The sequence below is a fragment of the Ambystoma mexicanum genome, chromosome 1p, assembly GCF_040938575.1.
Source record: "Ambystoma mexicanum isolate Mex_15411 chromosome 1p, UKY_AmexF1_1, whole genome shotgun sequence".
NCBI classification, from domain to species: Eukaryota; Metazoa; Chordata; class Amphibia; order Caudata; family Ambystomatidae; genus Ambystoma; species Ambystoma mexicanum.
Window position 1 is genome coordinate 184634831 of NC_090921.1, and position 22750 is coordinate 184657580.

The 22750-nt window shown below is 45.7% G+C and overlaps 1 protein-coding gene and 1 long non-coding RNA gene across 2 annotated transcripts in view; one reads left to right on the forward strand and one right to left on the reverse strand.

The window, feature by feature from the left end:
* LOC138567786 (uncharacterized) overlaps positions 1–22205 on the forward strand; it is a 401922-nt gene extending 379717 nt beyond the window's left edge. Inside the window, exon 3 of the long non-coding RNA XR_011302276.1 lies at positions 21461–22205. This is a non-coding gene — a long non-coding RNA (uncharacterized lncRNA). The remainder of the gene's footprint in view (positions 1–21460) is intronic.
* Positions 1–22750, reverse strand: part of DNAH2 (dynein axonemal heavy chain 2) — a 3498763-nt gene that overhangs the window by 2655498 nt on the left and 820515 nt on the right. The window contains exon 20 of the mRNA XM_069646273.1: positions 3850–4042. Within this exon, the coding sequence (XP_069502374.1) occupies positions 3850–4042 (193 nt within the window). The remainder of the gene's footprint in view (positions 1–3849; positions 4043–22750) is intronic.

Sequence of the window (22750 nt, forward strand, 5' to 3'; positions counted from 1 at the left end):
TACTTTGTGTCTTCCCCATTGATACAAGTAGTTAAGGAAAGAACCCTAGAAATAAAGGAAAGTACTTAAATAACAAACTCTATGTGAGGGGTCAGAAATGAGAGGCCGACACAAAGTAGTAATATTCTCAACATTAGCTGTTCTATTAACAGAAAGGGGTTTAGATAAAGCCCTGACTTTCCTGATCTAATGTGAATGTCCCTTCCTTTGAAACTAAATTTAAAGCAAGCTGACCTTGTATCTGAACTAAATCTGACCCTCACACTAACATACACAAGAAAAAGGTGCAAGGTAAAGTTTCAAATTTTTACTCAACAGAAATGCGCAAAAACTCAAACATACAACTTTACCAAAACAATTCTTTTGTGCAGGGGTTGGCTTCCTTCCCCTGGATTATTTCAGGAAAACCATTTGAAATGTTGTGTGTCACAGTCTCTTAAAGGCAATACAAAGGTCTGTTTTCCCCAATACTCTGGATGACAAAGCAAATGTTCCTTCCACAACCCTGGTTGGAATAGAACAAAGAGGAAGTCTCTCCTAGTCTTTCAGGAGGGCAAACATAATGGCCCTCATTCCGAGTTAGGACTACACCATGGAGTAAATAGCTCCATGGTTGGCAACCATGGAGCTATTTACTCCATGGAATACCGGCATGGTGAATGGAGTAATTACCGGTCCATTCCAAGGTTGGATGGACCGGTAATTCCCCATTCACCATAGCCCTTCCTCATCCCCATTTCTGCCCTCATAGGGCTCAATGGGAATGGGGAAGGAGGTAATTACGGCACCGTAAATTACGTGCCGTAATTTACTCCAAGGTCACTTTGCGGGTCCCGTAATTTACTCCTGCTAAAAGCAGGAGGTAAAGAGGGACCCGCAAAGGGAACTCGGAATACAGAGGTAAGGGATTACCGCCATCGGTGCCCTTACAGGCGCCGGTAATCCCTTACCTCCAACCTCGGAATGACCCCCAATATCCTTTACACAAAACTGGTTGGAATATAGCAAAGGAAAGTCTTTCCAACTTTTCAAGGTGGTTACACAAATGTCTTTTCTCCATTAGTGATTAAAGTATGGCAAAAGATAAGCCTTTTCAAGTTCTCTGGTCGACAAAATGTTCAGTTGAACCAACTTAATATGACAATGTTTCTCTTCAACAAACCAATTCAAAGTAGGTTTCCTGGTACACTCACCTGCCGGGAAACCTCTCAACTGAAACTCTTAATATCCAGGTTTACTCTCCTGCCAGGAATATCTCCTCTTTTAGTTCACACAGATCCCCTATGGTACTCCCCTGCCACTGGTATCTCTTTCCAAAAAGGTTCACTACGTGATGCTTTTATCAGGCCTCTCTGCACCAGTCACATTCTCTTTAGCTATCATACAATTCTACTTCTTCAATAGCACCACTTCAGTTGCTACTTGTACCAATTTCCCCCACACTGACATCCCATATATGAGGGTTTGTTCAAGCTCTGTCTGTCACCCTTTCTTTCAATCTCTCATGTTTGTTCCAGATTTCCCCCAACTGACATCTCATGTGTGGAGCATTCTACAACTTTTGCAGCTTTGTGTTTTTTTTTGCTTAGGCAATGCTGGTTCCAGGTTTCCCCCAACAGACATCACATGCTAGGAGAACTGTATCATATTTGCCTTTTCTTCTCTTTTGGTAATGTCTTGTGGCATAGGCAAAGTTGATTCCAGGTTTCACCCAACTGACATCTCATATCAGGAGAATGGTACCATATTTACCTTTTCGTTTCACTTCTACGTGGTCGCAATTCAAATTCGCTTCCCAAATAGTCCTTAATGGGTTTGCATGTCAATGGGCCCCCTACTCGTTGAGGCCATCTCACCGGTTCACTGTGTGGCTGCTCCAAAGAGATTATATGGGGCCAGCTTCCTCTCTTGGCAGAGTATCCTTCAGTTCCCGCGTCGGCTTCTAAGTCCTTTGCCACCAGAACTCGTGCTGCTTTGCAGGACTGCATCTCCCTTGGTCCCGCTACACACTGTTCACCCTCTCTTTACCAGAGTTCCTCTTCTCCGGTGTGGAACGCCACCAACCTGCTTCAAGCAGACTTCTCCCCACAGCTCTTCTCTGTGGGGCTGCCTCTGCCACCGGTCACGTTTCCTTCTTCGCGCACTATGGAGCCTTCCTCCTCTCTCCTTCCTTCGATCCTTCAGCTGCAGGTAATCTCCAAGTTTAAATGTGCTGCACAACTGACTTGGGTCCTATCAATTAGACTGCACATTACACTCAATGTCACATTCCCTGCACATTGACTCCTTGCTCCTCTTCCTCGTCTCAGTACTTCAGGCTTTCTGGGACTTGAAATCCAAGGAAGTCCTACATGATTTCAAGTTACATTGTTGAACAGTTTTATGCAGACACCAATCACCATAAACATTAGATGTTATATATGTACTAGGCATATAATGCACACATTAAGACTGAATAGAGTTTTGTTTGACCAAAATGCTTCTGAATAATGACAACCTGCCATCAAAAACTCAGGAATTAAAGGATTTTCCACACAAGAAAGAGAAGAACACTGCTTCTCTCCTGCTGGAGTCACCAGTCTCCTCCCATGTGATTCACCGTAAGAATAACACCCCCAGGGCCAGGATCAGGTAGCGACTGCCTTCCACTGGCCACATGCGAGAAGACTTTAGGCTGGGGATCAATGATGACTCTGCAAGATTCATCACACCCTAACACAAACACTCACACATTCAAAACACTACCAATTCAAGAAACCCTGACAATAGGAAGCATGTAAATGTCTAGCATGTTAGTAACATTATAAACATTGATGATGGCAAGCAGGAAAACAAATGAAAAGTAGAAATGTAAGGCCTGGAAACAAAAGCTCTAAACATTTATCTAATCACTGATCTAGAAACAACATTGCATAAGCAGATAAAGAGGGAACAAATTAACAGAGTTCAGTTGAAAATCTGCATGACTATTCCCAAAAGAATGGGTAAATGGTGGTGACTATTGTTTGAGAGATCTCAGTGGCTGTGAATCAAAAAGAAAAATCCTGCCAAACGCAGTGCCTTAAATGGGAAAGTGTAGCACTGTTGCTAATATCTGCATCAATTCACTGCGTGGGGCCATGAGCTCAACGCCAAGGCAGAGTGCAGCATGGAGAATCTCCACCTGACACACACTCAGGGCTATTAAAATGTACAGACCCATCCCGAATATGGAGATTATTTCTGTTTGAAGAAGTATCCTTCTGAATGTCAAGTGCTTTTGTTACACTCTGCCCCATTTGATTAAAAAAGAAAAGGCTTTATGGTCTTGGAGAGGTGAAGCCTAACTAGATCGCCCAATGGAAATGAGTTATATTTAAAGCATATATTATATAAAGCATAACTATATTAAAGCAGCACAATTCTGGAATTCCCTACCACCACCGCTAAGGGAAGACCTTCCCTACCTACAATTCAGATCCAATACTATCCGCTGGATCAAGTAACATGATACCAAACAAGATATTTAACCACATCCACTGCGCCTCCTATTGTAAATTGTGTATAAATCCCATATTTTCTCACCTCTATGTTTTGATTTATCTATAAATTGTAAATTATGTATATTCACATTTTAACTATACCTTGGTGTCTTGACCTAAATGTTCGATGCTCCCAACATTGTAACCCACTGGGATCTATCTACTGTGTATTCTGTAACCTAAGCTGTACAATCCTCTTAATGCCTGCGCCCTGTTACCTACGGGTGAGGTGCGCCTTACAAATAAACTAAACTACAAACTATATGGATATTCCTGTAGAAATGACACAGTAAGTGGATTCCAGGAGAAGATTTATTGCTCTACTTACCGTGCAATGTCTGCATCAAATGAAGATACAGGTGGGTTTAACCGTTGGTAGCGGCGTATGAAGGAATCTTTATTGATCTCCCAGATCTCCCGGTAGGAATCCCACGTTTTCAGATAGGTCTGTAGGTGCGTAGCGTTGACAGCCATGCCACTGCTAATCTGTGCCTGGATTTTTTTAATATCTTCGTCCCGCTCTGCAGAGAAAGAAAATAAACCAAAACACGGCTAGTAACTCGGACACTCCCAAATGATAGCATGACAAAGCGACAAGTAGATGAAATGGGACCATCAATGTTTATTATCTTTCATTTTCTCTTTGAGACCTGTGATGATCATGAGGCCTAAAGGAAGTTCTGTAAACACCACATAGCTTGTGAGAGTCAACTTCTTTGTCTATTTGGGCACGCAAGGTTCGTTAGCCAAATTAAGGGCAGCACAAATATGAAAAGTGCATTTACTATTGAAAGCACTTCAAACGCTAATTAGCGAATTATTGAGGGCGTAGGGCTCCCATAAGAGCACCTGGTAGAGATTATAAAATCATGAATAATAATAATAATTATTATTATGAACATCGTTGCATCAATATATGGGCGGAGATTTGTAATAATCAAATGCCAATATTCTTCTGGGGGTCAGAGAGAATACATCAAATTAGATTGTACAGTGGGAGCCTCTGCTTAGGGAGAGGAACTGAACAGGAAATCTAGTGCTCTTTGAGCCCGACTCTGCACAATCAAGTAAGGCAGAATTTGTATAGGTATGCTTTTGCCATTTGAATCTAGGATACTAGTTTGCCACAGTTCACAAATGTGATGGGCACTCTTTTGAAAGTGATTCGAGTGCAAAGAAAATATCATGCATAATACAGGCAAAGTTTTTGTCAGATACAATGAAGTGGAGAGCAGGGCTGCATATAGCTCACGTGGGAGTTTTAAGGGGGTGCCATTGAGGCAGAATGGCAGCTAGAAGAGAATAAATTAGCTGATTCTAGTAACTACAGACAAGCTGTCTATTGTTCCCAAAAAGAATCAAGTTTCAGGTGGGATGGAGAACACAACGGAAATCTTATATGACCATGGAAATTAAAGAATCTACCTTTGCATTTACTATTAATGAAACCACTTAAATTATTACAGAGAATAGTTCTAAGAAGAACAAGTGATATAGCAGTCCGTTTAGTGAAAGAATTCATAATGTGAGAAATAACCCCTTGATGTAGTTTTCAGTATGAAATAAGCATTCCATAGAATTATTCCCAATCTTTACCCTCACTTATAGAATATTCACACAAGTACCAATGCAGAAAATACAGGTAGCATGTTTGTGAGGAAGGAACATAATTAGCTGTGTTCATCAGTGTAAACTTTTATATTGGATGATGGCGCACACAGAAGTCAGCATGCTCCAGTGGCAGATTGCAGGACCACTAGTGGGTGTTTCTCACAAAAAGGTGTAAACCCACTAAAGGGCATTTCTCAGAATAAATTGCAATATTCGCATGTCATCATAGGGAGGACATATTTATGAAAGCAATGTCTAATAAAACACTTCCTATTTGGATAACTGATCAATTTTAGAAATTACTACATGCATCAATAGATTATTCAGTGAAACTTTTATGCAACTACTGAAATCAGCAGGATCTGCAAATCTAAACCAGTAACGCACATTCACAATATGGCACATGCCAACGCTTAATATAGCTTTTTTTGTTCTAAATCTGCACATAATATGCCCAAGCTGGGGCTCATAAAATGTAGGTCAAATTCAGAAGTTTAGTAAATGCCTTACAATTAATGATTTTGGAAAAATAGCAACTAACCAATACAATGAAAACACATTTAAGAGCCAATGCAATCCTAATCGTATTTCAAACAAACGCATCCACTAATATTGTGAGAAGGCAGGACTCTGATCCTGCTCAACCATTTGCGCTGCATTACACATGGTCAACCACAACTCTGTGTTCAACACCCTTTCCAATCGCATGGAATTCGACGCATCAGTCCTTCCATGGGTCAACATCATGATGTAATACATGGGGCCTGCAGCAATGTGGCTCTCTGAAAAGAGCCTTGGTGCGCCTTGGGGCAAAATTCAATTTTTTGGGGATCCTTTTCTTGGTTGATTATCTTTTTGCTATCAGCAGGACTTTGACTGAAGTGACTCTGCCGGTGTAACTCTTTTTTGGTGTGCTGCCCTTAGCAGTCCATATCACCACCAAGGTAGTAGTGTTCCTTGAGTAAATTTATTTTGTCTCTGGGCGAGTCCTCACACAGAAAGGGTATTAGGGAGTAAGTTGGCAGCAGCTATATTTGATGTTTTTGGAGCTTTGTAGAAGTTTTACTGTGTAGGTAGTATACAAGCAGATTGCCATTAATCGTTTTGTGTCTCCTCCATCATTCACAAAAATATTCTTTTTTTTGCATTTCTTAGGTTTGTTGCTCTTCTTTTTCAGCTTAACCATTTAACATAGAAATATAATGCCACTAATAACCAGTAGTATTATGAGACTACCTCCATTAGGGTTGCTAGGGTTTTATATGAAGTAGAACTGATGGAACAGTGCTATGAAGCTAAACTCCATTAGCCAGTTGACACAATGAACTGCTGATACAGCAGGAGGGACTTGACGCTGGAAAACAGAACAGGTCTTGGTCTTTATAACAGTTTATGATGGAGCCCAAGGTTGTGAGACGATGGAAAACTACAGACTACACAAGATTGGGGACGATCGGCAGATATTCCCAAAGTTAACGCAGAGTCTGGAAATTTCTAGACGGTTCCAGTCATGTGTTTAAGTACAGGACAAATACAGAAATGGAAGAAAGACTGGAGAAACTTGCTGCAGAGAAGTCGACTTCCCAGGCCAGAGGACCACATTTTTTGTCACATCACCACTTCTTTTTTGATAAAAGACTGCATGAGGTGGGTCTGGGTTGCTGCTGTAAGTTTAGAAGGGGACATGTTACCCGTTTTTTTTCCATTGCAATGTATAAAACTATCTCTGTCGGGGTCGTGGCTTGGAGCTGTGGCGCACGGCATGGCTTCCTGAGAGCTCCTGGCCCCAGCCCGACAACTAAACGAATATAAGCAATTAAAAATGCGCGGTTTGAAACGTAACTCAACGCCAAGGCAGAGTGCAGCATGGAGAATGACGTGACGGAGTGAGATCTCGCATGGTGGCCGCGTTCAGGCACATCAAGCTGCACAGGATGAGGCCGCTTATCCAACAGAGTATGCAAAACGGCGGACAGGGTCTGACTTGCCAACGTTCCAGAACAGCGTGAGACGGCTGAAAGGTTATGGATGCCTCACGCAGTCCCAAACAAACGCTGATGACTCCACCCCACAATGTGTTATGCTCACCTGGTCTCTGCGGAGGCGTTGGGGCACGGTTGCAGCCCTCCCGGGGGTGAGGTCGCTCGGCTCCGACTTCGCCCTCTGCGCTTATGTGGTGACTGGTGGTAATAGGTGATTCTGCTCGGGACTGCTCCTGCATGGAGAATAGGGGGCGTGAGTATGCCAGCTTGTGCGCCTGATGCCTTTCCAGATCCCTTCTCCCAAACCGTGATATGCGCTCTCCCTGGAAAGCTCACCTGTTGATTAGCTTTTGCCAGCACTCCGTCCTGCTGTTTCTGGCAGGGGCGCTTGTATGATCTGGACCAAGTTCCTTCACTTGTCCCTTGCATGTGGTAGTCCATTCCTGCTGCGACTAAGTCACTATACTTCAGGTAAGTGTTCCTGTTTGCCTTTGTCTTTCCTCGTCTGTTTTTGTTGTATTGTAAAGTTTGTTGTCTTGTATTGCTGTCTGTTCAATTTTTGATGTTTGCTCTTTTGCTTTCTTCCCTTGCAGGTGATGTTGCCGGCCCGGCAGAAGCTGCAGAGCTCGAGACGACAGCTGGAGGGAATGAGGAACGAAGCTGCAGTGGTACAGTAGCTGGTAAATTGTTAACTAGGGGGCGCACAGGGTTCAAATGCGGTGCGGCCCTAGGACGGATGTTCTAACCTTGTCTTTCTTCTTCTTCACAGGGTCCGAGTTTGTGGATGCGGAGTGCGGTTCTGCGGCCTCGGGGTCAAGATCACTCGATGTCTGCAGATGAAGCGATGAAGCAACGGTTTCCTGGAGGGGAGTATGCAGGAGAACGCCTGGTTTCCAAAGGTAAGTAAATTGGTCCAAGCGGCGGTGAGCGTCACGTTGCACGTGAGTGCACAGTAACATGAAGCACTGGCCATAATGCTGGAGCAGCTTATATAGCTGAGCTTCTGAAGCCACTCCCACCAGGTTCAGCCTGCCTGCCACACTGGTTGGAAAAATGGGGTTGCCCTAACTATTTTTTAGCTATCATAAAATACTTACATGCAGTGACATCAATACAAGTAAGATTAAATTGCCAGGGTCAGCTATCTAAAGGGGCTCTTTATCCTCTCCCACCTCTATCTCCACATGTGGCGGTCCCCAGGGCTACAACCTTTCACAACTACCTTGCCCGCTTGCCCACCTTATCTCTACTTTCTCCCCACACTTCCAGTGTTATACAGACAACACCCAACTGTTCTTCAAACTTCCCTCTGATCCGCTCCCTACTTCTTCTACAATTCCTAACTTCCCATCTGCCACCCAGTCCTGGTGTGCCTCAAATGATCTCTGCCTCAATGCGAGCAAGACAGAGATCCTCCCTATTGGGACTTCTCCTCCCTCCTTCCTCCCTTCACTCTGGCCACCCTCTATGGGCTCTCCCATCTCCCTCATCTGGAGCCAGAAACCTTGGAGTCGTCTTCGACTCCTACTTCTCTTTCCTCCTTCACAACCTGGACCTTGCCAAGAAGGCCCATTTCCAACTCCACCTCCTCAGATGTATCCTCCCTTTCCTCACTTTTCCGCAGAAGTTCAATGTCTCCACAACTCTGGTACTCTCTAGGCTGGACTACTGCAACAGCCTCTTCCTTAATCTACCCTCCTCCTCTCTCCACCTCCTCCAGCTTATCCAAAACAGGGCTGTAAGACTTATCCTTGGCCTCAAGCCCAAGGACCGCATCTCTCCAGCCCTAAAATCTCTTCACTGGCTCCCGGTTGCTGCAAAGATAAAATGCATCTATAAGGCTGTCTGGGGCTAGGGACCACTCTTTCTACAGCTCACTCTCACCAAATACTCTCTCTACAGATCTCTGTGTTCTTCTGGATCCAATTCTCTGCGTGTCAAGCTCTTCTCTAAGCAGCCAGCTGTGGCCGATCTCTTTGTTCAGCTGGCTCGCCCCTCTGGAACAGCCTCCCTCTTTCTCTCCATCTTGAGCCAGATCTCCTCAAATTCCAGAAGCTCCTCAATACTTCCCTCTTCACCTCCTCCTTCCCCCTCTCCCTATGTGCTAAACCCCTCAGTTGCTGAGATTGGTGGCCTGGGCCATTATGTGTCCTTCTAGGTCCTGGCATTCCCTCCAAACGCCTTCAGCCTCTGCCCTCCCCCAGCACCTGCCTTTGGCACCCACTGGCATGTGTTGTCCCACAGGCCTGCACTTATTGTATTGGCTTGTGACCACTCTTCACCAAGTGGTCTCAGCCAGGCACGTACCTGTTGCCTGCAACTGACTCTCTGGCATTTCCCCCTTTGTGGAACGTCTAGTACTTTCCCCCAACCCCTGTAGTCCCTCGCTCTCTACACTTGCACATTCTGAATGTTCACAAGGCCTAGTAGGACCGTCTTCATTTTTTTCTGGCTTCTGCTCCCCACCTTTGCCCTGTGGGCGCTTTGAAACACAATTTCTTCATTCTCACCTTACAAATGCACAATAAATACATTCAGACTACTAAAGGACTAATGCTGGGGTGCATTTTAGCTCCTGCTTTATTTAATGTTTATAAAGCAGACATTGGGATGTATCTGAAGAAAGCGTGAACCGTACCACCAAAACTGGAGGCCCTCCCAGTCGCATGGCTTCTCTATGAGCATGACCTCCTCCATATGGATCAAACCGCTGTGGGCCTGCAGAGGCAGCTATCAATGTTAGATTTATATCGTCATGAAAACGGGTTTATAGTCAACACAAAAAAATCAAATATGATTATCCTAAAACCAAAATTAGTGAAGAAAATAAAAATGCCATCCATGAGAACTTCTAATTTCCCTCTAGTGACAGTCCACAGGTATAAATATATAGGGATCCAGGTGAGTGATAATTGGGCAGAAACCCCATTTAGAAATGAATTAACATTAAAGATAATGACAGCGGCTACCCAGGGGTTGATTCTGCATAAAAAATGTGTACGGTTCTCCTATGAGCCTTTATTGTAGTTCTTTAAAGAGAAGGTGGTCCTAACCATAACGTATGGAGCAGAAGGTAAATTATTGCTGGGAAATCTTGATTGGAACAAGATAGAGGGTACATTTTGGAAGAGGGTTTTAGGATTACAAGGAGTGGGCCCGATCCAAATCATGTTATGAGTTGGGCCTCCTTTCCCTGATGGCGAGTGTGAAATTGACGTTTTTAAGTGTATTTAGAAAAATCTTGATGGGGATCTTAGAATTCATTTTTCGACTTTTAAGATCACTAATAAAGGACCACCGAATAGAGCTCATGTCAGGATGGAAGGGGGGGCTGCCTGAATTGGTTAAATGCGGTTAACATTTAATTTGAAACCTTAATTGACAGGCTTGATGGGGCAAAAATTATGCTCTGGCAATTTGATAGGTGCTGTACCATAGAGGAGTGCCATAAACATTAGGTTTTTAAGAATGATGTATACAAATGTAAAGCACTGCATTCACTTCTGCAGTATTTAAGTAGCTTCCCATGTGATACAATTCAGAGAAGTGTCTTAAAATTCTGCTTACTTTTGTGGCTAACAAGAGATAATGGGGATCAGAGCAAAAGGTGTGAGGGCATAGAATAATTGTCGACTTTGTGTAAACTATATTGAAACATTAAGACACTTGATTACTACGTGCCCAAAATGTCTTTTACTGAGGCAATTATATATGAAAACATATTTTTATTGAATTTTAAAGATTTATCAGAGGACAAAGCCCGAGCAATGATTTTTAGTATGGGGTATGTCACTTAGATTTTAGCTACAATTACATTTTTAGAAGCTCCCGAGATAGGAAGCTCTTAGGCACATTTAAATCTAGGAATATTGTAATTAGGTAGGTTCTTATCTAGAAGGATTCTAGTGTGAATTATTGAATTATAGTAATTGTAAGTATACATTGGATATCATATAACGTGTTTTTTTATCAAAGAGAAATGTATATAATGATTATGGAATATATGAAGTGAAATGTTGTAAAAATGTATTTTATTCATGTTGAAAGGCTGATGTTTCAGCCAAACCAATAAATTCAAACAATAAAAAAATAAGACTCACTTTGTACTATGGAATTCTACTCCAATAGTTAACACCATATATACAGTTCTATGTGGTACCACAGTAATACTTAGTTCAGCAATAATGTATCAACAGGTAATTATACAAAAGCATTAAAATTACAAAACACTGTTTCAACATCACAAATGTAGAAACATAGGCAAATTATTCTAGAACACTGGCAGAATACTTTTCAGAGTAAGGATGCAATGCTGTGTGGAGATCCCACCCCCGCACCACAACCTGGGCACCCTTTGAGAAAAGTTAAGTAATACGAGAGCCTGACCCAAGACGAATTTGGGACCCTTGGATAGACCCTGAGGGAGCAAGGCCCTCTTCCTCGTCCCAGTACCTTGGGTGCCTTGGAAGTTGAAGTGGTAGAGTCTCTCAGCTTTACTCAACGATGCCCCACAAGGATGGAGCCCCTCTGGAAGAAGCAGCCACGGGATTGTTGCTGTCGAGCAGGAGAGGGGAACCAAGTAGTGTCAGAAAGGCAGCAGTTTAAATCTGTTGTGGTAGTGTCCTACACTGGCTGTGGATGTCCTATGAAGGTAACACTCACTGTGGACCTCGACAAGGCTTGGGAGGTGAAGATGCCTCCTTTGGTTTTCGTCGCTCTTCGGTGGCGACAAGTACAGTGACAGAAGTAGATGTCAGGTTTCGGTATTTTGCAGTTGGCAGCTGGTTGTTCTTCAGTGCTACAAACGCAGCACAGATGACAAGATGGCTTCTCGTGACTTGGACTCAAGCACTGGACTTCTCTCCGGGCCACCACACCAGGTTTGGACCCTCAAGACTTGTTTTTTGGTTCAGAATGGCGGGAAACCCACCGCGTGCACATCTCTGCAGACATTGGATTCATTCAGCTGTGGAAAAGTGGACAGATGTCGTGCCTGCAATGGCACTTGAACTTGGCAAGCTCCGGTGTCGAGCAGCACTATGCCAGGGTACCCCCTCTTCTGGGTGATACACAGCAATCTGTCTTTCTTCTGGTTGCAGACATCCTCGGGTCACAGGACGACGCTGGTGGACACACCCACAAAGGTACTTATGCAGGACGGCAGGAACTCAGAACTGGCTTCCAGGACACTATGGATGAAGAACAACAGTTGCACGATGTCCCCTTGTAGCTATAGGCAGACGTTGCCTGTCCAGGTCCTCTCTTGATCAGTCCTTGAATCAGCACAGCAGCCTTTGGATTTCCTGAAGAGTTGCAGCCGCAGACTTCTTGCTCCAGCTGAATTCAGGATACAAGCTTCCAAGCTTCTGACTTCTGGTTTCATCTTGCAGCTTCTGACATAGAAGGGAGGGGTCCTCTGGTATACACAATCCCCTGCCCCCACCCCATTCACATAGGCTGAGCTAGGTTCAGTCAGCCAATCACACTCTAGGGCATTCATCATGTAGTACCCAATCAAGATCCCAGGCATTCAGGCCATTCACCCAAAACCAGACACTCACAACAGTGGATGGGTATTGGGGCAACTCCCAGCCATTTCAGAGCTCACACGTCATTCCCTCCAGTTTCAGACAGAGCTGGCTCAGGCAGACCACAGGCATTGTGACACAGAACCAAAACCAGACAACCATAACACAGAATGTGAATTGACTGCCTTCCATTCAGTCAGGACCCACCCCTAGGGTATATCCAAAACAAGATGTCCCTATGAAGGCTCCTACCAGTCTAGCAGGGGCAGCCCTAGCGCCATAGATGTTCATGAACCAAACATCCAATAGGAGGAAGGGAGACATAGCCAGGGCTTCTCATGACTTTGAGAAACAGGAAGCCAGGAGGCTTTCAGTGGCCATATTGCCATCGTTTAGGAATCCACTGATTCCTATGGCAGGGAGTGGGTACCCAAAAATAGGGGAGACCCAGAGCCTCTGCAAAGTCAGTATGTAGCTACACCCAGCCCATACCCTGCTCTCTGCCCAAAACCACACGCTAGGTTTGCCAAGGTGTACCCCTACCCATGGTTACCATAGGGGTACCCCACCGGTCTTGCTCAACAATAATGAAAATGAAGAGCTGCACTGCCAGAGGTCCAGCTGGACTCCTGTGGCAGTAAAATACACAGAAAAACAACAACAGGGAAGTAGTGAGACAAGGACAAGGAGGCCCTGTCCCTCCAAAGCATTTCCAGCATCACAACAAGATCCATTTCACAGGCACCCAAGAGACTGACTTGCTCAATCCGACACACACAGGCTCTGTACTAGACACTTATCTTATCAGTACTTTGCATCAGGCAAGGTGAAGAAAGGGGGGGCGGCCATCCTCCTGGGGACATAATGTCCTTTCGTATTGAAAAAAAAATGACTGATATGGAGGGAAGTTGATCTTCACCGGCACCTTGTAAAGGAGGACACTAATGCAAATGTGTATTGTCCTAATGCAGACAAAAATTAATACCTGAGGTTCTTTCTCCGTACCTTCCATTGGGCAGCAGATAATCAATGCTGGTAATAGGAGATTTGAATATTGTGTTTAACAGGGAAGACAGATTGAGACATGATAGGTGGAGAAAGGCTCAAATGGCAGAGGTAAGGAATGCATTAGCTGAAATAGGGTTGAGGAATACTTGAAGCCTGGATCACCCGGGAGTAAAAGAGTTTATGTGCTACTCGCACGTTCATGTCTCATACTCAAGGCTGGACTATGTTCTAATTGGGGTTGGAATATTCTTCGAGGAAGGAGGCTCGGAGATCGAAACTATTTTTTTTTTTTTTTTTTATTTGTTTCGGCTGAATAATTCAACGTTTCAAAATTCCATTAAATTTACATAGATAATTTCATTATTCATGACATCATTTTTCCATCAAACATCAATACAATTATTAAAATATACTAAAATACGACAATCATTCTTTACTTCCTTAATAAAAGCAACTTCTACCTAGCAGATAAGAAAATTCACATAGCTACGCATAAAACAGCATTATTATTTCTTATAATGATCTAAATCAGATTTACCTCTCCAGATAAAACAGCATTCACATACTGAGCAAGTGCAATATGTATTGCAGTTCTTGAACTGGTAAATAAGATGCCCCATATTTCATCTTTAGTTCGATCACTTTTGAATTGGAACAAATTGTTAAAATATCTTTCTCCGTACCTTCCATTGGGCAGCAGATAACCAATGCTGGTAATAGGAGATTTGAATATTGTGTTTAACAGGGAAGACAGATTGAGACATGATAGGTGGAGAAAGGCTTAAATGGCAGAGGTAAGGAATGCATTAGCTGAAATAGGGTTGAGGAATACTTGAAGCCTGGATCACCCGGGAGTAAAAGAGTTTATGTGCTACTCGCACGTTCATTTCTCATACTCAAGGCTGGACAATGTTCTAATTGGGGATGGAATATTGCTGGGCATTCAATCACCAGATGTAACAGGGTTTCAATTTGTGTTTGCTCCTTACCGAATCGGCAGGTGTTTTGATTTTTGGGGATTAATCCTCTTCTTGCTAGGATCTCATTTGTTAAACATAAGTTCATTCGTATTTCGAAGGACATTTCACCAAATAACTCTCCATAGTCCGATAACTTTTGTGGCCAAATAGTGTAATGTTGAAATCCACATACCTCTGACATTGAGCTTGGGTATATATCCAGTAAGTCGATAAAAGGACAATTTAGCCTTTACCAGATTCATTATCAACAATTGAATTGTGATGCCAGCATCAATAAGAGCATTTAAAATACAGTTACTCCATGTTTTGGGAAATGTTAGTGTGAATAGGAACTATAACTATTGCAGATCATGCAAGGCGCGTGGCTAGGACGGCCATGTAAGAGGACGCGCTGTGATGATCCTCTGGAAAAGTGCATGCACGGATGCCTGTTAGCACTGGAAATCAACATCCTTGATTATGAAAGCAGAGAACGCACTCGCTGAACTTTTGGTGCACGCGTGATGCACAGATATAAAGTTATACTTGTTTGGAAATTGCGAGCCCCGAAGAGGAAAGTGGAAACAAAATTGCCGCGGGAACAAAGGAATCATCAAGATACATGAGGGTGCCGCAGCGATAACGGAATGAGAGCCCGGCCGGACCCTACAATGGATGGCTACACCCCGCTCTAGGAAATGGACTCGAAGGGGCCGAGGAGCTGGGGAGCGGAGAGAAAGAGGCGGGCTGCACTGGCCGCGCATCAGTCTTGCGGGCTGTGGAAAACAGCTGTGATAGTATGCACACACCCAGAGCTTGCGCACACATGGTTTGGAATTGACAATACCCGCCGAGCACAAGCGAACTGGCGGCAGACGCTGGGCCCGTGGTGTAGTGCGATCGAACGTTGGAGGAATCTATATAAGATACTTTGTGTCAGCGCACCTCGGGGCGCTCGCGAACGGGCAGGCAACAATGAATTGAGGGACCCTGGGGCAAGCGAAAGGGAGTGAGCGGCAGTGGCAGCATTCATGAACGCTGCGGATTAGACTTTGGTTACAAGAAGTGAATGGAAAAAAACTAAAGGGGCTGTTAACGGTTCAAGACAGACGCCCCACAAAAACTATAATACTGTAAGCTGGGCTGCCTGTTGAAAGTGTGGTGGCCGGTGCTGTGAGGTGTGCTGGAATACAGGGGACCAGGCACGCTCCTAAGAGCATTGGAGGTTGAGGAAAACACAATACCGAGGGTCCCAAAAGGGACAGAAAGCACCGAGGTGTGCGAATTAGGTCCGAGGCTGGTGGGACCTTAATACAAACTACAGAAGCAAGACAGTAAAAGAGGCTAACCAGGGGCACTTGCTGATCCCCAGATACAATGGGAGGCGGCCTCCTTAATTTAGGAGCATGAGCAAAACACCTTGGGCTGTACTGCGGGCTGGATGGCCTCGAGGCCGACAGAGTGCCGAAGTGAGAGAGCAATGGGCTGTGCGTGCACATGACCACTGGCTACTGAAGGATTATAGCAGAGATCGGCGATACGACACTGCGTGAGCGCAGGTACGTGGGAGGGCACAGCCCATTCTAGGTGTGGGGCAAACAATAAGGACACACTTGAACACAGCCGCAACAGCCCCTATAACGCCAAGAGTGGCCTGACGCCACGTGGACTTTCGCATGTAGGGCGGCGCTGCTGGCTTACTCCCGGACAACATAGCAGGATGTCTTCTAAAATTGTCAGACCCAGGAACAAACAGGCCACGATGGAGGCCTATGCCAAGACGCCCGCGGGTGCAGAGGGGGGCAAAAGCAAGGACACTACTACGGCAGTAGCGGAGATACCGGGCACGATCCAGGAAGTGCTGGCAGAGATTGCCGACTTGAAAGTTGCCTGGGAGACCAAATTGGGCCTGGCAATGAACAATGAAAGTGGGCCTGGACCTCAAGATCGGAGCGGTCCAGGAGGAAGTGAATCTGCTGAGACAAGATTTGCGGACGCTTGCAGAGCGTACTGGAAACTTGGAAAAGGAGATGGCCCCAAACACGTCGGCATGCGCCGCCCACGGATCGGAGCTCCATGCCCTTGTGCAGCGAGTGGGCAACCTGGAGGACAGGGCGGAGGAGGCAGAAGGGCGTGCCAGACGCAATAACATTTGTGTTGCTGGCTTGCCAGAAGGAATGGAAGGGCCTAACCCAACAGAATATGTGGAAACCATGCTCCTGCAGGAGATAACTGGCGGGGCGCTGACCCAGGGGTTTGCAGTTGAGAGGGCGCACAGGGCCTTGACAAGGAGACCGCCCCCAGGAACCCTCCCGCGGCCGCTGATCGCACAGATTCTGAATTATCGAGATTGGGAGAAGATACAAGAATTTTTCCGGAGGGGAGAAACGATTGAAAGGGGGTCGGCAAAAATCACAGCGTACCCGGACTATACTCTGCATGTACAGCGTAGCAGGATTAAATTTGGGAGAGTGAAAAGGAGGCTAAGAGAGGCCGGCCACCGATACATGTTGCTCTACCCAGCCATATAGAAAGTGTTCTATGAGAATAAAACCCTGTTTATCGAGATGCCGAAGGATGCTGTGGAATGGCTGGACATGCAGGGTCGCCCTCAGGAACCGGATATCCAGATGGGAGCCGCAGAAGATAAGTAGCAAGCAGCTGAGTCATCGCTGGCGACATAGCTAAGACATTGGGATTGAATATAGTGTTAAATTAAGCTTTTGGGGAGTGCATTGCAGCAAACACATGCTGGCAGGATCCGTTGGATGCAACAACCCTAATCAGATAAGCGGGAGCTACTGGGAAACATTCCTTGAACCCCTTAGTAGTACACTTAGTTAGGTCACTGTTAGATTGGCGACGCCCCGTGGGGTCCTAGTCCTCGGTTACGAGATAGGACCAGACGCGGGTGGGCCTGAGATCCAGGGATGGAGCTGGGCATTTGTTGGGGTTTGGTAGGGTGGGGGCAGGGGACGGGCTGTGTGCAGTGGGGCAGAGTTGGGGCAAAGGGGGGGGGTTGTTGAGGTTGGGAGGGATAAGAGTCGGTAAACGGGCCATCAAGGGAGGCATCGGAGGGGAGGGTGGATGGGGAGCACGTCGAGTAGATGGCATCGGGTAATCTCAGAGTGGCAACCTGGAATGTGCGGGGCCTCAATAGTTATTTAAAACATAATAAAGTGATGCTGTACCTAAAGAGGATGCGTATTGACATAGCTTTGCTACAGGAGACCCACCTCACCAAGGAGAAGTTGGAGGTGGTCAGGAGAAAATGGAAGGGTAACGTCATAGGTGCCACATACTCGGCATATGCAAGAGGGGTGATCACATGGTTGGCACCGCACATGCCGTTTCAGTGGCTCAGTTCGACAATAGACCCAGAGGGCAGAATGGTGGTGGCGAATAGAGAAGTGAATATCATAAATTTGTATGCCCCTAACCATGATACAGCGGCTTATTTCAGGTCCCTATACAGTAAGATTAGCCCCCTGGTGGGTGGTGCGATGGTGTGAGGAGGGGACTTCAATTGCACCCTCAATCCCAGAATAGACAGGTCACATGACAAATCAGGGAAGCCGGCACCAGCGGCTAAAGCGCTGAGGAAAATGTTGATAGACTTCGGCTTAGAGGATGTGTGGAGAAGGCTGCACCCAACGGATAGGCAATATTTGCATTACGCAGCACCACATGACTTGCACACGAGGCTGGATTATGTGTTTGCTGCTGCTGAGATAGTGGGAGAAATGGTGGGAGTGGAATACAAGGCCCAGGTACTATCCGACCATTCGCCTTTGGTCGTAGAGTGGCGACATCAACCCCCCAGAGCGCGTACCCTGACATGGAGGCTCAGAACTGTACTCTACAAGATGCAGGATTTCGAGAGGATTTGAGGGAGGCCATCGAGGAATACTTTGACATTAACATGGGCAGTGTACGCTCTGTGTGAACAGTATGGGAGGCATTTAAGGTGGTAGTGTGTGGGGTAGCTATATCGAAATCTAAAGGGCTCCAACGGGGCATTGAACGGGAACTGCAAGAAACAGAAAGAGAGCTGAAGGGTCTTATACAAAATGAGGGGACCACCCGAGAGAACAGCGCCAAGATAAAGAACTTACAGTTAGCTTGCAGTTCACTTTGGGACAGATTATGCAAACTAAATTATAAGAAATACACGGAGAGGCTACATGCAGGGGGGATAAGCCAGGTAGATTACTGACCTGGTTGTACAAGAATGAGACCCCGCGCTCGGTGATCAGAGAGGTCAGGGCCGTGGAGGGTCAAATCTGTAATACCCAGGAGGGGGTAAACGAGGAGTTCCTCAAGTATTACAGACGATTATACGAGGACACGGGAGAGGATATGAGTCAAGAAATACTGGAAACAATAGAAGATATAGGGCTGCCCACCTTAGATGACCTAGAACGCGCAGATCTGGACGCCCCCATCACCTCGGACGAACTGGAGGTGGTGATCCAACATCTGCCCACATGTAAAGCACCCGGGGCGGGGGGGTTACCCAGCGAGTTTTACAAGACATATAAGCAGGAGCTACTTCAGCCACTGCTTGCCATGTTTAATGAAGCCCATGAGCAGGGGGAACTGCCGACGGCCCTCCGCAAGGCAGTGATCATTCCACTCCTGGATGCGGTTAAAGCCTTTGATTCAGTACAGTGGCCATGGTTGAAAGCGACCCTGAAAGTATACGGAATGGGACCAGGATATATCAGGTGGGTCCAGATGTTATATAGCTCCCCGATTGCGAGATTTAAAACAGGAACCACAATTTCAGACAAATGGCAACTCAGCAGGGGGACCAGACATGGATGCCCCTGGTCACCCATGTTATACATTCTGGCATTAGAGCCGCTGGCAATATGCCTGCGGCAACAATACAGGGAGGTGGGGATTCGTACGACAAGGGGCACACACCTGATATCACTGTATGCAGATGACATGCTTCTCTACTTGCTCTATCTGGAGGAGAACCTGCAATATGTGCTGGAGGTGATGGATCGTTATGCCACCCTCTCGGGCATATCGGTTAACCCCGGGAAGTCTAGTTTGTTCCCTTTGGGAAGGTACAAGAGTATTCCACCGGAAAGGCTACCCATCCTGCAGATACCCTGGCAGATTGTGACATTCAGGTATCTGGGCGTAAACATCTACCATAGGATAGAGACAGAGCACAAACACAATACAGAAAAGCGATTGAGGGAATTAAGAATAGCATGGCGTTCTGGTCCAGATTACCCCTAGCCATGATGGGGGGAGCAGCCCTGCACAAAATGGTGGTTTTGCCCAGACTCTTGCATTTTTTTGTGAATGTCCCGTACTTGATTCCCAGACACTTTTTTGTGAGACTTCATGGCATGTGCAGGGGACTTCATATGGGGCAACTCCAGGAATAGGGTGGCCCTGTGGAAACTACAGAACACATGTGATAAAGGGGGCATAAACCTGCCGAATTTTGAACTGTACTATTTAGAGGGGCAGCTGTGGTTGTCTGCAGAGGACTCGGCAGAAGCCAGGTTTTTGCAAGGTGACTCGGCTCCATACTTTTTGAGAGAGACAGTGTGGCTGCATAAAAATAAAATGGTGGGGAGAGGGAGACTATTGGAACTGGGCTGGGAAGTCTGGCGCAGAACATGGAGAACGGTGGGTGACCCAGATCCGCTCTCTCAGCAGGTCCCGCTGGTGGCGCTATGCGGGAACGACTCCCAATTGTTCGAACTAGTCCGTAGATACTGGGAACCGGTGGGCTTAGCCACCCTCTGGGATATATGGCAGGACGGGGAGGCATTGGAATTTCAGAGGTTGCAGGAGGAGACAGGGGTGCATAGAGGCCAATATATTACTTACACCAGGCTCATGAAACATGTGAGGGAGAGGTGGCCTGAGACGGTGCTAGCAGAAGACCCTGATGCCACCCTGGAAATGATGTATGATGTCTCAGAGGGTGGGCATGAAATATCCAGGATATATGAGCTCCTGAGAGCAAAGGCAGGGAAGGAGCTGCTTCAACTGAGGCAGGACTGGGAGGGAGGTAGGAGAACCCATGACAGAGGGACAATGGGGTAGAGCTCAAAGGTACCATAAAAAGGTGTCCCGGAATGCAAGACTCCAGCAGATCCAGTTGTATGTCACTCACAGAGCTTATCTGACCTCCGGGAGAATAGCCAGGTTTGAAGGCTCGGCTATACAGAAATGCCCCAGGTGTGGGGAGGAGGAGGCGGGGTTGCTGCACATGTTCTGGGCTTACCCTGAGGTGCACAGATTCTGGGAAGAAATAAAGACTAAAATGGCCGGTGGGGGAGTAGTGCTTGATGTGGGGTCTGCTTGGGCATGCATGCTTGGGAATTTTCCCAGGCCATGTAATTCAAAGCATATCAGCAAGATGAAGGACCTGGCCTATATCCTGGCCAAGCGCAGAATTGCAATGTGTTGGAAGGCGGCCCATAGGCCTAGAGTGGAGACATGGTGGGCGGACCTCTTGAGATGAGCGGAAGCAGAAACTGCGGTATGGTTTGAAGCTGCCAACAGGGGGAGATGAGGAAGTGGGCCCCCTGATAGCCTGGAGGCAACTGGTGACCTCTATAGCAAACCCCCACCTGGTCAATTATGAAACGGAAGACTCAGACGAGTCGATAAGCACTGATATTCCTGAAAATGCTCCTGTAGATGACACGGATGAGCCGGCTCAAGTTTGGTGGGATGGAGGGGGGAGGACGGAGAATAACACTATATAATGTGATGGTTTGATATTGATTATGAACGTCCTGAAAAGTTGTAATGTTTGGTGTTTTGTTTGATTAAAAAATAATAAAAATATATTTTTTTTAAAACTATTTCAGATCATGCAACGGGTGAAGGAAACGTGGTCCAAAATAGCATTAGCAGAACAACCTGACACCGCCATAGAAACAATGAACGATATCTCGGAGGGAGGGCATGAAATATCCCGAATTTATGAGCTGGTGATGTCCAGAGTGGGTAGGGAGTTGCTCCAACTTAGACGGGATTGGGAGGAGGAAGCGGGAGAGCCTGTGCGGGATGAGAAGTGGGAAAGGGCCCAGAGATATCACAAAAAGATGTCTAGAAATGCGAGGCTGCAACAGATCCAGTTGTATGTCACCCACAGGGTGTACATGACCCCCCAAAGGATTGCTAGATTCGGGAGTGGCGTGAAGACAAAACCGAATAATATGCAAATGTATGCTAAAAAGCTTGTAATTGGAAATGTCGGGTGTGACGGTTATGTTTTGTGTGTTGTAAAATTTAATAAAAGTGTTTAAAAAATAAAACTATTTCAGCTCATGCCACAGTTCTTTCCAATCTGGATGTAGAACAAGAGGAAAAAAGACCATAGATCTGGAAACTTTCTCCGGACATACTTCAAGATGTGGTTTATTCAAAAGAATTAAGAGCAGGCAATCCAAACCTTTTTTTTAGACAAGGCCAGGCAGTGCCACTGGTAGTTGGGTTTTGATAGAGAAAAGGGCGATGCTAAGAAGACTTAGAGCACCAGAGGAGGAAACATACAAAGGGGATTAAATACTTAGAACAGGACCACAAGTGTAAAGGCATCAGGAAGGCAATGTTGAGCTTACAGAAAGCGAGAAAACAATTGGCGGCCCTTCCAATGAGTCTGGCAGAATTCTTACTATCTACATCCAACAATAAGGTAAAGAAACTCTCTAAACTCCTAGCATACCAACTAAAGGTACATAACAATTACGGTGGCAGTGCTAAAAAAATAACCAGCGCAAGAAAATATACAGGGAAACTGACAAGCTAAAATTATTTAGATATTTTTACGAAGCTCTTTACACAAGAGAAACTGGTGAAGACTAAGTACCAGAATTCCCGAGCATGGTACAGCAGTCATTATTTGATACTAGCACTTTAAACAGTATGCACCTTTTTAGCTAATTGTTAAATATATTTCTGTACATTGTACTAGAGCTTTAGACAATTTAATACTTTTTTAAGACTTTATTTGCAACTAATAAATATAATGTTATAAATCAATTGTTCGTTTTATGTATGATGCTCTGTGGGGCAGTTAGGGGGGTCTTTACCCTGTCTACATGGTTGAATGATGTCCTTTGAGTGAACTCCTTTGCCTTTCCGTTGGCTTGACC